The sequence below is a fragment of the Leptonychotes weddellii genome, chromosome 16 (assembly GCF_054177405.1).
Source record: "Leptonychotes weddellii isolate Sample4059 chromosome 16, ASM5417740v2, whole genome shotgun sequence".
NCBI classification, from domain to species: domain Eukaryota; kingdom Metazoa; phylum Chordata; class Mammalia; order Carnivora; family Phocidae; genus Leptonychotes; species Leptonychotes weddellii.
Window position 1 is genome coordinate 1956510 of NC_138384.1, and position 13968 is coordinate 1970477.

Here is a 13968-nt window from a genome sequence, read left to right on the forward strand (position 1 = left end):
TGATGTCCCTAAGGATCATCCATACTGCAGCAGGTGACAGAGTTTACTTCCTTTTGAAGGCTGAATAACATTCCAGAGAGTGGATGGACCATGTGGTGTTGATGCGCTCATCTGCCCGCGGACACTTGGGTTGCTTCCATCTCTTGGATATTGTGAGGAGTGCTGTAGTGAGCCCGGGTGTAGAAGTATCTGAGCCCCGGCTTTCAGTGCTTTGGGGGCTGTACCCATAAGTAGAATGACAGCTGGGTCATAGGGTGATTCTGTGTCCCCATTCTGGTCTCCACAGCATGACCATTTCATTTTATAAATTCCCTCAAGTCCGGCTGACTCATGTTTCTCCCTTCCCAGCTTTTTGTTTTGTTTTGTTTTTGCTATCTTTGGAGTAAATACTTTCAAAAAAGAATTGCTTAAGCTCCTTTACATAAAAGATTAGCAAGGAATTTTTTTTTTTTTTGAAGTTTTTATTACTTAATCTCTACACCCATCATGGGGCCTGAACTCACGACCCTGAGATCAGGAGTCACATGCTCCACCGAATGAGCTAGCTGGACGCCGCACCAAGGAAATTCTTCGAATCGACAGCCAGTACCACCAAATCCAGTGTTGGATTGAGAAGCACCTGTAGGCGGCGTGGGTGGTGTGCTCGCTTGCAGTCAGCAGGGACAGGACCTGTGACAAAGGGTGGCGTTCACGCTGGGTGGTTTTTCTGGAAGGAAGGATACACGGTGCTGGTGAGTATACAGGCCTTCAAGCTATTTTAAGGGCAGTTTCCCTTGATGACTTATGGGAACGTTTGTAGAACAATCAGAGGATGTGGCATTGTCCTTAGCCCCTCTTTAAAAAAAAAGATTTTCCCATCAGGTGGAAAATACCAGACAATTCTTGTAGGAATGATTGGGTCAGAATAACATTATTCTGCCTTGGTGGATTTATTATGACCTTTTGGGAACATTAAGAAAAACCCACCAAGGATTGCTCTATTTATTAGCACTACATCCTAATTTTGCTTTTCTTCTGATTGTTCATAGTGTTTCTGTGGATGCTTTATCTGCTTGTGCAACTTCATATTCTGTGCCGTATGCGCAATGCCATTTCTTGACACAGTGTGCAGAAATTTATTTGAGAGAAAGACTGAGAGAGAGAGAGATCACGAACAGTGGGGAGGGGCAGAGGGAGAGGGAGAAGCAGACCTCCCCGCTGAGCAGGGAGCCCGATGCGGGGCTCGATCCCAGGACCCTGGGATCATGACCTGAGCCGAAGGCAGACGCTTAACGACGGTGCCACCCAGGCGCCCAATGTGCAGAAATTTATGATGAGGTGGCCATCCTGGCTAAAACCCTGGGAGCCATTCAGAAGCATTGTTTCTGTCAGGTTGGAGTGTGCGTTGGACTCTGATTCAAAAATCATAAGCCAGGTCACCAGCCTTCACAGCCTGGGCCCGGAGAAACACCTAAGCAGCAGTACCAATGCCTCAGAGAGGCCTGGCTGTGGACCTCCGGGGCCATCAGCCACAGGAGCGTACCTGAATGCACATTCAGGGCTGTGCCTCGAGTCTAACCATTGGCACCGAGAGTCACAGTGTCTTGCCCACAGCACCACACACATTACAAAGGAGAAGACCCCTGCCCCCTGCGGTCACCCCACTTTGTCTCTGGGGCAGTAAGAGACTCGTCCTTGTCTGTTATTGTAAGCACCGGTAGCATGCTGGAACCGAGAAACGGAGCTGTCCTTTCAAAACCACCCAGGAAACAAACCGACACGCCAGTCCTGTTACGCGGTAACAATCTTGAAGTGCATTGTTTGCACAGGAGAAAGCCAAAGTGTGTGTACGGAGAGCCAAAGTAGTGACCGCTGACCGGGTTTTCAGGAGGAGCCACTTGACCATCATGGGCATCATGGAGCCAGCAGGAGATGGTGGAGAGAGTTTTATATAGCGTTTATATTGAGAGTGGGGTAGACCGGTTGTCAGTGTGTTCTGCCCACCAGGGTGAGGGTGGGCCATTCAGCTGGTGCACGGGGAGAGCAGGGGTTTGGACAAGCTGTGGTCTCTGAGATGCTGGGGACCCCGTTGCATGCGGGTGTTCCTGTGTCCCTGCCCTGGATGCATGGACAGCATATTTCATCTGTCTGTCCTCATAGGCTCCTAAGACTTGCATTATCCTCCAGAATGGAGTCCACATTCTTCTTGGCAGCAGGATAAAACATATGCTTTTTATTTTTTTGCCTGATAGTGAGCAAGGCCGTGATTTACATCTTAGAGGAGTCTTTGACTTCATGTCTGTTTATCAGCAGAGGAGGTAGGGAAAAGCGGGGCTCCCCTGGGCAGGCCCTGTCGGGAGGGACATTGCCGAGTAGCTGCCTTGCCCTAAATACCTTCTCCCCTCTGTGCATCTGGAGCTTTGCTTTGTGCACTATTGGAATCCTGTCAGTTCGTAGAAGCGTTTGGGCCGATATCATCCATTCTGGTGAACAGACCAGACCAGACCCCATCAGGAGTGACATGATGAGGGGATGGCACTTGGCCAGTGCTGGCCACACTGCATGAGTCCATGTTTCAGACGGACTGCTGAGCTGCCAGCCTTGCCCAGCCTTGGCGTCCCTTCCTGTGATGGGCGCATAGTGCTGGCCACAGAGGTGGCTGTCCGTGATGCCCCAGCTGAATGACTGTACCCGGGATGACACAGAGAGTCCTGGTGGGGCTCTGTGAGGACTTGGGCAGCAGGGGTGCTGAGCACGCTTCTTCCTGCCCGGGCTCTGCTCACCACCATGAGGCGCCCCATCCAGGCTTCGGCTCTGGGTCCTCCACCACCAGCTGTGCTCCTTTGTGCAGGCCCCGGGCCTCTCTGTGCATGTTTTCTCCCTGCCAAAATGGATGAGACGGTAGCAGCTCTCTCAGGCCTGCTAGCAGGGCTGAATACAGTGGTGCCTGGCCCGCACAGAGGTGGATACCAGGCAGGCTCTTGCCTCCCGGCAGTTCTGGATTCGTGGGGATTCGTTCCTTACGGTGCTTTCCTTGCACAGCCTTGCCGGGACCTGACCTGAAGGACCCAAGGTTTCAGCTGGGAAGCTGGGGTGGGTGACTTGGAAACGTGGGAGGAGGAAGCAGGAGGGTGCCGTCAGCCAGACAGGGATGGGGAGGCAGGGAGGGCATCCAGGATCTCCATCGCTGGCTGGGGTCTGGGGGCCTGGTGCCAAAGGCATGTGGCACAGCTCCTCCTTCCAGGCCCTCGTCCAGGCTCTCACCGGGGTCTCCCCTCATGGGCCGTGGCTTTGTTTAATAGAACCGGTGGTGTGGTGAGCCACAGTGTGGGTTCAGCGGGCCTTCGTGTGACCCTGACACCAAGGACGATCTCATTTCCATGGGAACGAGCTGTTTCCAGGCCACTGGGGATTGTCTAATTTGGGGTTTGTGCAATTAGGCTTCTAGAGTTTATCAGGATAGACAGCGCGGATTGTTGCTTTGTCAAGTGTGGTCTAAGCAGAAAAATGGCTTCACCAGTGAGTGTGGGTGCCGACCAAGTGTGGAACAGCGAGGGTCGGACTCCGCCTTGGAAGACAGGGCCAAGGCTTCGGCGCGCACCTTCCCTCCCTGCGCTCGCCGTCTGTCTGTTTCTGCAGCCTTGTGACTTCTTGACTGTGATCTCCAGCAAATGTTTCTTGTTGCAGAGTATGGCGTTTGCGAGAACCTGCGGAAGCTGGACATCACGGGCGTGTCTTGTAGAGACGTCTATGCCAAGCGTAAGTGAACCTGTTGCCGGCCACGGTCCCCTTTGTTCCAGATGCAGATGCAGAGTGAGCACCCTTGATAGGAGTGCGGAGAGTGTGACCCACAGCCCACAGTCCCCTCCCGGACACTCTCTGAGAGTCGTACGTAGCTGGTGGTCCACGGACGGCGCTGGGAGCGGCAGCCCTGACCTGGGGGGTCTTTTCTTCATCTTTGGGGGTGTCATCCTTATTTTCCAGCCCATCACAGATAATGGTGTCTTCCATTAGGCGTGGAGAACCCTTAGATCTGAGAAACGTGGCTGTGTTGGGAACAACCCTGGGGTGCTTCCAGAGGTGTCCCCTTCCCTGGATCTGGGCCCACAGCCCGAGGGTCACGTGGACAGCAGCTTCACTGGGAAGTGTGGCCACTCCCTGGGCTTCCTCGGCCACCTGCCTGCAGCCCCACATCAGGCTCCCCGTTCTGGGGCTCCGTCTACCCCGGAGCCTCGCGTCCCCATGTTGAGCCCCCCAGCCCCCGTTTCCTGTTCTCCCCTCCTTTGCTTTCCAGAGTCACCAGTGACACGCCCTGTCTGAGTGCTCCGAGTCCCCCCAGCCCCAGATGTCTTTCCTCGGTGCCCCTTAGCGTGAGGCTGTGAGGATCTCTGTTCACACTGACACCAGCCAGGAGCTGCGGGCCAGCACCGACCTGCAGGGAGCAGCCTGTGGGTTCACCCCTGGGTGCCCGCCTCATGCAGTATTAGCGCCCCAGGGCTGGGGATCAAAGAACAGAGTAAGAGACGACGGTGACCAGTTCTCTCTGGCCTGAAGTTGACTGTTCACTGCCCTTAAAAGAACCTTAAGTGGACGCTTGGATGGCTCAGTTGGTTAAGTGTCTGCCTTCGGCTCAGGTCATGATCTCAGGGTCCTGGGATCGAGCCCCGCATCGGGCTCCCTGCTCAGCGGGGAGTCTGCTTCTGCCTTTGCTCATGCTTGCTCTCTCTAAATAAATGAATAAATAAACAAACAAATAAAATCTTAAAAAAAAATAAAAAGACATTAAGGTTTCATCTTAAAACCATCTTGGTAGATTTTGGTTTTCACATTCTTTTGAAATGTTCTCCATTGAAAGCAGAGCAGGTGGTGCTCCTTCCTAAATGCCTCACCCGGGAGCGGTGGCCGCGGTCTGCACGGGACTCAGGACTGAGACGGAAGCGGGTCTCTGAGAGCCAGCCGAAGCCCTGGCAGCCCCTCCAGGGTATGGGGCACGCCGGCCGCTGCCTCTCTCCGCGTCCCTCTTCTTAGTGGGTCTGTCACTCGGGTTCTCCCTCTGAGATGCCCCTCCTTCACATGGCCGCAGGGGAGCATGGGGTTTCCATGTAGGGCCGACTCTTGGGGAGACATGGGCAGTGCTCCCTCCTTGGAGGCGGCTGATTTTGCCATCCTGTCGGTTCCTTGCTCTGTCAGAGGCTTCTCCCCACACCCGAGATCCATGGCAGCTTGGGATTGTGCGGTGGTTGGTGTTCCGAGTTAGGATTCGCTCACATTGGGGAGCTCTCCTGTCAGCAGGCTGGAGGTTCCTCACGGACCTTCCTCTGGGGAGCCAGCCTGCTCACAACTGGCACAGCTCATGGGGGCTCAGCCATGCCCTCTGACCTACCACCTGCCTCTGGGAGCCCTCTGCCCTACCATGCCCAGCTCCCCGCTTTTCCCTCCTGAGGCTTTGGGCTTCATCCTTGCTCCAGCCACCCTGCCCAGCTCGGCAGTTGCCTCCTGAGCCCTGTCTTTGGGACCCCAGTGCAAGGCTGGCTGCTCAGGACCTACCAGGTCCTTCTTCCCTGTGCGTGCTTGGACTTGCTTTCTTCTCTTGGCTCCGCTCCACCTTCCACCATCCCAGGGGACGTGGGTCTAGGGGGCCCTGGTAGCCACATGTCCAGAAAGCCTGACCCCTTCCTGTCTTCTCCTCTCTGCAGCCAGAGCAGTGCTGCTCTGAACCCTGCAAAGCCCAGATTCCAGAGGCAGAACGCCAGTCCTGCCCCCTGCCTCCCACCCTCCATTCTGTGGGTGCCCACATGGCCCTGGCTCCACCCTTGGTTCCTCCGTGCTTGCCCAGAGCTCAGTATCTTAAGTCCAACCAGAGCTTGGAATTGGAGGGACTTAGGCTGGCTCTCAGCATTGGTGTTCCGTCCACAACAATCTCTGTGTATGTGCACGTAAAACATAGGTGTTCTGGCTTTTCTGGACGGTCAGCTGGTTTCTAGGAGTATCTGCTATGTCAAGTTTTTATCAACGGACTCCTTGAATTTGTTAGGTCGTTGGACAATATCACCTGAACGCCACTTGAAGGCAGAGTTCTTTAGGAGTTTAGGAGTAAGCATTCCAAACAGCACCTGGAGGAAGGCAGGTGCTGACACCTGCCGGGTGTGGGGGCAGATGTGGGAATAAGGCCCCCATGGAGCTCAGCTCAGTTATGCTGTCCTGTGGAGCACAGGTGGGCAGGCAGGTGGGCAGTAACCGTGAGCAGCAGATGGTGTGGCCGGGGGTAAGCTGGGGGTGGGAGAGGGAGAAGGGACAGGCTTACCTGCGAGTCTGGAATGCTGGGGACATGGGCAGGTGCAGGAGGACATCTGGAGATTTCTTTTCACCGCTGAATCTTGACCCCTTAAAAATGGTTGCAAAATCGGGGGAATGATTACCTTATTCAGTGTCCAGAAGTGTTGCATCTGCCCCGGGTAGAGCCAGCTTCAGTTTTCATGTTCACGATGCAGGAGCGGTGTTTTTGTGAATTTGCTCTGAAGGGCTTATTGAGGAGAAAATTACTTAGCTTCTGGAATGGGTTGTGGAGGAAAATCAAGTTTGGTTCCTGGCATAGACAGGTTCAGGAGGGAGGAGCCTGAGTTAGGAGGTAGGCCAACATCGCCCTTAATCAGAAACAAAACACACACACAGTAGAGATCGAGGAGAACGCCAGTGTGCACCAGGCAAGGGAGAGATCGGACTCGGGCATAGGGGTTCTCTAAATGGTCCCCCATATACCCCCAACCACAGCCTCGGCTCTCCCACCTCCGTGTGCTCCCTTAATCTGTGGCCACCGAGAGAGGAGGGTCCCGAGATTGCCTGCCTTCATGAGTTTCTGGTGTGGCTCCACTGGTTAAAGGAAGACCCGTCACCCCGGGCAAACGCTTGCACCCTGAGTTTTCTGGGGGCTGAGTGTGTAATGGGAAGTGTCCGTTGTCAGGGAGGGAGGGTGTTGAGTCCTGGGAACTATTCATACTGTCCTGGAAGCAGAGCCATCTTTATCCTTTCCCTGCTGTGTCTGTTCAGGTATAAACCCTCGCGTGAAGTCGGGACGTTTCATGAAAATTCTTCCCGATTACGAGCACATGGAGTACAGAGATGTTTACACCTGCCGTACGTACCTCCTGCTGGCTTTGGCATTTGCGGGCGAGCACGGCTGAGAAGCTGCATGGAGAGGGACCTCTAACTCCGGGCACGAGGACTGTTTGGGTGTTAAGAGCGAGCTGCCCTCCTTGGCTTTTGCTGTTTCTTACCTTGGCTGTTTTCTGGGCTCGGCCACAGCCGAGGCCACACCTGAGCCATGGCCCTGGGTCGGCTGCACACGTGGGCCGGGATTCCTCAGCAGCTTTGGGGTTTTTGGGTAGTACCAACAAGGCCACATTTTTTTTTTTTTCTGTTAAAGATTTTATTTATTTGATGGATAGAAAGACAGAGAGGGAACACAAGCAGGGGGAGTGCCAGAGGGAGAAGCAGGCCTCCCGCGGAGCAGGGAGCCCGATGTGGGGCTCGATCCCAGGACCCTGGGACCATGACCTGAGCCGAAGGCAGACGCTTAACGACTGAGCCACCCAGGCGCCCCTGTTGGTACACATTTTAATATTTGCTGTTTATTGAGGCTGAGGGGAGAGGACAGGGTAGAAGCCTTAAAACACTTCTGCTCCAAAATTAAATGTGTTTTGTTTCTAGATTTCATTAGTCACATCATTACAGCATATGTGAATTAAAAAAAAATCATACAGTGGACCCACACTGGGCAGAAGTGAGTAGAAGCACTTGATTATTTAGAACCGGATTCCCCTCCCGATTGGCATTACTTGTGTCTAGAAATTTCCCTGAGCCGTATTGCACACATCTCCGCTCTCTGTTAGGTTGAGCTGAGGTGGAAAGTGAATGTTGTCAAGAAGACATCACACATACCTGCTTGCACTAAAAGGCGTTTTTACGTTCCTAGAAGCACACGGCACCACTCCCTCGTTACTCCCACCCCTCTGAACCCTCCATGTGTCTGTGGCGCCTGCCTGGAGCAGACCTGCTCCTAAGTCTCGTAGATGCACAATTTCTAACAAAACCTATGGGAGCAGAGGAAATAGAGGTGCTTACGGGATCGTTCCTGACCCCTGTCAGACTGTGGACATGCAGCCGAAGTGTGTTTGCTGGTCCAGTGGAGACCATCCTGGCGTCAGTGCAGAGATGCGTGGACTAAGTTAGCCTGCTTCTGGGTGTGTGCAAGGACTGGGCACGGCTCCTGACAATGCCCACCTTGTTCGTGTCATCAGGCCCAGAGCTGAACTGCTGGAGTGGAGACCGGTGACCGCGGGGCTTGTCGGGAGTGTGAACAGGCAGGCGTGAGGAGCTGGCTGAGCTGTCAAGGGGGTCGGGTGGGTCAGGGGGAGTCAGAAGGCATGAATTGGGTTCTTCCTGAACACTCTTAGAAGTTACCTCTAGCACATTTTGTCCTAGATTGACCCCCCCCCCGCCCCGGTTAGCAGTCAGTCAGCAAAGGGGCCTCATCCAGCCCAACCTTCCAGAAATGTCCACTGTGATGACTGGCGTGTGAGGACCTTGGGACCTGCCACTGTTTCTGTCTCCCTTATCCACTTGCCCTATTCCTGGAGCTCTTGAGACCCCGTGTTCCCTGGTTCCCTGGTCTCTCTGGTCTCAGGCTCAGCAGCCTCAAGCCAAAGACACTGTCCCAGGGAGAGGCAGGTCAGCCCATCTAAAGCTAACCTTTGAGGAGCTTTGTGGCCCCACATGAGCTTCTTTGGCTGGGTCACTTTTGCCCCTTTTTTTTTTTTTTTAAAGATTTTTATTTATTTGACAGAGCACAAGCAGACGGAGAGAGAGGGAGAAGCAGGTTCCCTGCTGAGCAAGGAGCCTGATGTGGGACTCGATCCCAGGACCCTGGGATCATGACCTGGGCCAAAGGCAGCTGCTTAACCAACTGAGCCACCCACGCGTCCCGCCCCTTTTTTTTCTTATCAGGCTGCATGTTGTTGCCTGATACTCTTAGTAGTCCGTGTCTCTAAAGCGTGGGGAGCATCTCGGGGGAATGTGTTGTGTTAACGACGTAGCTATTACATGTCCTTGTGTGTGAATTGATAGTAACTGTCTTGAGGTTGCCATCTAGAATTCTGGTGGTGCTCCAGATAGTTCTGGTGGATACAGGGAGTTGGGTGGAGTGCTGGAGGGTGGGACATTGCGCACCACTGGTGAGGAGATGGGTAGGCCGCTTTGAATGCTGGGGCATAGGTGACAGGGTGTTGGGCTGCACAGGTAGAGTCTAACGGGAAGGCTCCTCCAGAGTCCATCTGCCAGGTGGGGCCGAGAACACACAAGGCGTCCTGAGGAAGGGGAGACCACTGGGAAGTCTAGAAACGGGCGGGTGCTCCTAGAGAGGGCAGAGGGCACCGGTGGGAAGTGCATCTGGGCGAGGGAGCCCACCTGCCAATTACCTGGCTGAATTCTTGGAGCCTGTGGGATGGTGTTCCTGGTCCTGTTCTGGATGTTGATTCTTTATCCTGCAACTTGACGCAAGGTGGGCATCCTGCCTTGTTCTGACCTTAGAGGGAAAGCTCTTAGCTTTTCCCCGTTGAGTATGGTGTTAGCGGGGCTTTCTCATATACGGCCTTTATTATGTTGCGGAATGTTCTTCTAGACATTCGTTGAGAGTTTTTTATTATAAGTAGATACTGAATTGTATCAAATGCTCTTTCTGCATCTATTGAGGACATATGATTTTTTTTTTTTTTTTTAAAGATTTCATTTATCCATTTGTCAGAGAGAGAGAGAGAGAGAGTGCAACAGGCAGAGGGAGATGCAGGCTCCCCACTGAGCAGAGAGCCTGATGCGGGACTCTATCCCCGGACTCCAGGACCATGACCCGAGCCAAAGGCAGACACTTTTAACCGACTGAGCCACCCAGGCGTCCCTAGGACATATGATTTTTATCCTTCATTTTGTTAAGGTGCTGTTACTACATTGATTTGTGGACGTTGAACCATTTATCCCTGGGATAAATCCCATTTGATTGTGGTCAGTGATCCTTTTAATGTACTGTTGAGTGGGATCTGCTTGTATTTTGTTGAGGATTTTTGCATCTGCGTTCATCAGGGATTTTTTTTTTTTTTAAAGATTTTTATTTATTTGACAGAGAGGGAGAGAGAGCACAAGTAGGCAGAGCGGCAGGCAGAGGGAGAGGGAGAAGCAGGCTCTCCCCTGAGCAGGGAGCCCAACGCGGGGCTCGATCCCAGGACTCCGGGATCACGACCTGAGCCGAAGGCAGCCGCTAAACCGACTGAGCCACCCAGGCGCCCCATCATCAGGGATACTGGCCTGTAGTTCTCTGTCCTTGTGGCCTCCTTGTTTTGGTAGTGGGGTCATTCTGGCCTGGTGAAATGAGTTTGGACATGTCTCCTCCTCTGATTTTGTTTTCATTTACCAGAAGCTACTAGCTAGTGGCAGGAGATACATTAGTTGCCTTTACGATAATCTTTTGGACAAGAGTCACGGGTGGGAACACCCATCACCCGAAACCCCGGCTCTGCAGTCTCAGATGTGGTGATTCAGGAACGACTGAGGGCCGTGCTGGTGGAGGGCTGGCTGTCCTGCGTGAGGGCCACAGCGGCTGCCCGTGGACCGCTGGGGAAGAGAGCCCCCTCCCAGCCCACGCTGCGCCGAGGACAGTTGGATCTTTTGGGTTTGCTGTTTGTTGTCTCATGTGCCAGGAGTTTCCCGCTTGCCTTCTTAAGTGGCCTTCCTGTTGGCGATGAGAATTCACTGGCACTGACTAGGATGGGGCGTTTTCCCACTAGCACTTGAGCTGAGAGGTCGCTTAGCCAGCTCAGATGATTTCCCCCATTTTGGGGAACAGGGGTGTCTTGAGCTGGGAATTTTCTCTGAATACGGCCACACTGACCTTGGGGACCAGTGGTGGGAGCAGCCTGCGAGCTGCCTTGTTTGGAATAAATACGAATTATTCTGAAAGGTCTGCGTCCTGCTTTGTGTGGCTGAAGCAGTGGTGTTTTCTCGATTGTCATGGATAACGGAATTCCCTCTTGTTGAGGCTCTCTCCGCCCCTGAACTGAAGTTCTGCAGGGTCCTAAAGCCCATGACAGTAAAGCACCTGAGGGGTCTAACACAGTTGCCTCCACGTCTCAGGTCCCCTGCCCAGTCTGTAACCTGATCCTGTTCTCTCCTGACCCGTGGTCAGCGGCTGTTTGGAAACATTGTGGGGAGGGCTCTGTGAGCTGGGGGTCTTCTGCAGGTGAGAAGCCCCTTTGGGTCTGGGGAGCGCCTTGCTCCAGGACGTCTCAGCCAGGCCCTTCCTCTACCCGTGCAGGGTCAGGCAGAAGGTGCAGTGGGAGCATGAGGGAAAATGCGTGAACATGTGCACACTCCTTGTATTGTTCAGGGGCTGGCCTTCCCAGCAGGGCCCCGGGCATTAGAAGGTAACTCCGAACATGGCCCCGCTCCTGGTGTGGACACCCAGTGTTTGTGTGACTCAGGTGGGCACTTTCAGTCTGGAGGCACCCTGGGCTCATGCCGGACTCTGTTCTGGATGCTTGTAGTTTTTAAAGTGTCCTAAAACACAGCCCTTACATTTGCATGAGGAAATGGCTTGTCTCGCCCAGGGGTTAGCCCAGAGGTTACCTGCTTGCAGGCCGGCGGGCGATGCTGGTCCCCGACTCTTTCTTGGACTGTTATGAGGGTGGTCCCAGGCTCAGCGAGTCAGTGTTGTGTTAGCAAAAACCATGAGGGGCACAATGATTTTTCTAACACGTGCAGAGCTTATACATCCAGAGAGTGCTGCCCCTCCAAGCAGACAGATGGGAGGCAGTGTTTTTATTTCAAAGGGCTGTACCTTTTAAAGCAAAACAGGGAACTCTCCTTTCAAAATTTCCAAGAGTCTCACATGTTCTTTGAGCAGTCCAGGGGGTCTGAGATCGTAAGACTGATTTGGAAAGAACCAGACCATCACTAGCAGTCAAGCTGGGGGCGAGGGGGGAGAGGGAGTAAGAGGGGATGGTCAGGGCCCATAAAATAAATGGGCGCATTTATTTTATTCTCCAGTATTTTAGCATGAAAATTTAAAAATCTACCAGAAAAAAAAAAATGGGATTATGGAGCAAACACCCACTTACCATCACCAGATCCTACAACCCTCAGCCGCACTTTATTATCACACAGCTGTTCATCCACCATCTCTCCATCATTCCACCTTATTTTTTGATACATTTTAAAGTAAGTGCCAGATACTATCACATTTTACCCCTAAACCCTTGAGTATACATGTCACTGTTTGGAGTTCATTATTTCCTTAAGAGTTCCTGGTCCTGCTTATTATTGCTTGCTAATTAAACGCAAAACCTATCAGGGTATGACCATACGATAACCAGACTGAATTTACTTTGCATCTTGTAAACCAACTCAGAAGATTGCACACGGGATGAATGGCAGGTGTGTGGGAGACAGTACATGCTCGTTTAGAAACCCATGTTCCTCGGCTGTGTACCGTAGGTTCCTCGGGTATCAGTGGTTGCCAGCGCACCTGAGAGGCCTGGGCTGCTTTTGGCCTCACTTTCCTTGTCCCTCTACTCCGGACCAAATGGAGACCTGGTAGCCGCCATCCCATCTTCGTCTCTGGGTCCCACTTGGCCGTGCTGGCTGGGGCTCCCTTCCCGCGGAATGGTGTGACCATACAGCGCTGATGGTCCAGCCCATCCCTGGCTTCCACTGTGTATGTGCCAGGGTTCACCAGACAAATAGAACCAGTTTCTTTAGATGAATTTATCATGAAGTATTGGGTCCCACGGTTAATATAGGCTGAAAAGTCCCAAGATCTGCCATCAATAAGCTGGAGACCCAGGGGGAGCTGAGGGTGTAGCTGGGGTCTGAAATCTGGCAGGCTCGGCACCGTGGAAGAACCCCTGCTCCCATTTCAAGTCCTAAGTTAGAAAAGACTGATGTCCCAGCTCGCACAGGCAGGCGTTCCCTGCTTGTGGAAAAGCCTTTTCTTTCCAGGCTGTCAACTGATTGGACAAGGCCCACCACACCAGGGAGGGCCGTCAGCTTTACTCAGTGCACTGATTTAAATGCTAATCTTATCTGGAAACACCCTGACAGTACACCCAGAAGAGCGTGGGACCAGATGTGTCGTCGTGGGTCACGGTGGCCCCTGTTGCCGGGACAGGGCTGTTGGGCCTGTGTGCCCAGCAGAGTGAGCCGTTCACTCTAGTGATGATTTTTAGTCGAACTGCTTTATAGACAGACCGCATGTATAAATGCCAGTGTCCCAACGTGATGAAAATCTGGTCCCCATCTGCCTTAGTCCCTAGGAAGGCGGTGTCCCTGTCTCTGACTCCCTCACTGATGGGAGGCTCACCACTTCACAAGGGTGCTCACTCTGTCTTTCAAGGCAGTGTCATTGGCACTGGCCACTTAGAGCCTGGGTTTCAAAGTGGCCCTGTTGTCTGTTTTATTACGGTTTTGAAAGACATTTTCCTTCTTAGAATTCTTTAGAAACTCCTTAAGCAGTCTGCTGAAATCCGTGTTTATGTCCAAGGCTCTGTCCCCAGCCGCCATGAGTGGTTTCTCCGCAGTTCCCGGCTCCGGTCTCGCCCTTCCCCTGTGTCCCTGCGGAGCGCAGACCGGCCGGCTGCAGTGTGAAGACCCGCTCTCTCTCTCTCCCCTAGTGCTTCATCGGTACAGACACATTCTGGGGCTGTGGCAGCCAGACATCGGGCCCTATGGAGGACTGCTGAACGTGGTGGTAAGTCCAAGAGCGCCGTGCGTGGGCCTTCGCCCGCTCCAGCCAGAGGGGCAAGCCCCCTGTCGCCTGCGTGACGGCATGGCTGTCATTAGGGGCCAGAGGCTATTCGGTAACTGGTTCTCAGCCTTCTCGCTGCGTCCCTGGACTTTGTAGTGATGAGCCGCTGGTTGCCTCGAGGGCATCTTGCCTCCCATAGCCTG

General features: G+C 53.4%; 1 protein-coding gene across 2 annotated transcripts in view; it reads left to right on the plus strand.

Moving 5' to 3' along the window:
• FBXO31 (F-box protein 31) overlaps positions 1-13968 on the plus strand; it is a 41646-nt gene that overhangs the window by 8156 nt on the left and 19522 nt on the right. Inside the window, exons 2-4 of one of the 2 annotated variants that reach the window (XM_081806266.1) lie at positions 3667-3738; positions 7027-7113; positions 13692-13768. In XM_081806266.1, coding sequence (XP_081662392.1) covers positions 3667-3738; positions 7027-7113; positions 13692-13768 — 236 coding nt within the window. The remainder of the gene's footprint in view (positions 1-3666; positions 3739-7026; positions 7114-13691; positions 13769-13968) is intronic. The other variant, XM_081806267.1, reaches the window with a different exon arrangement.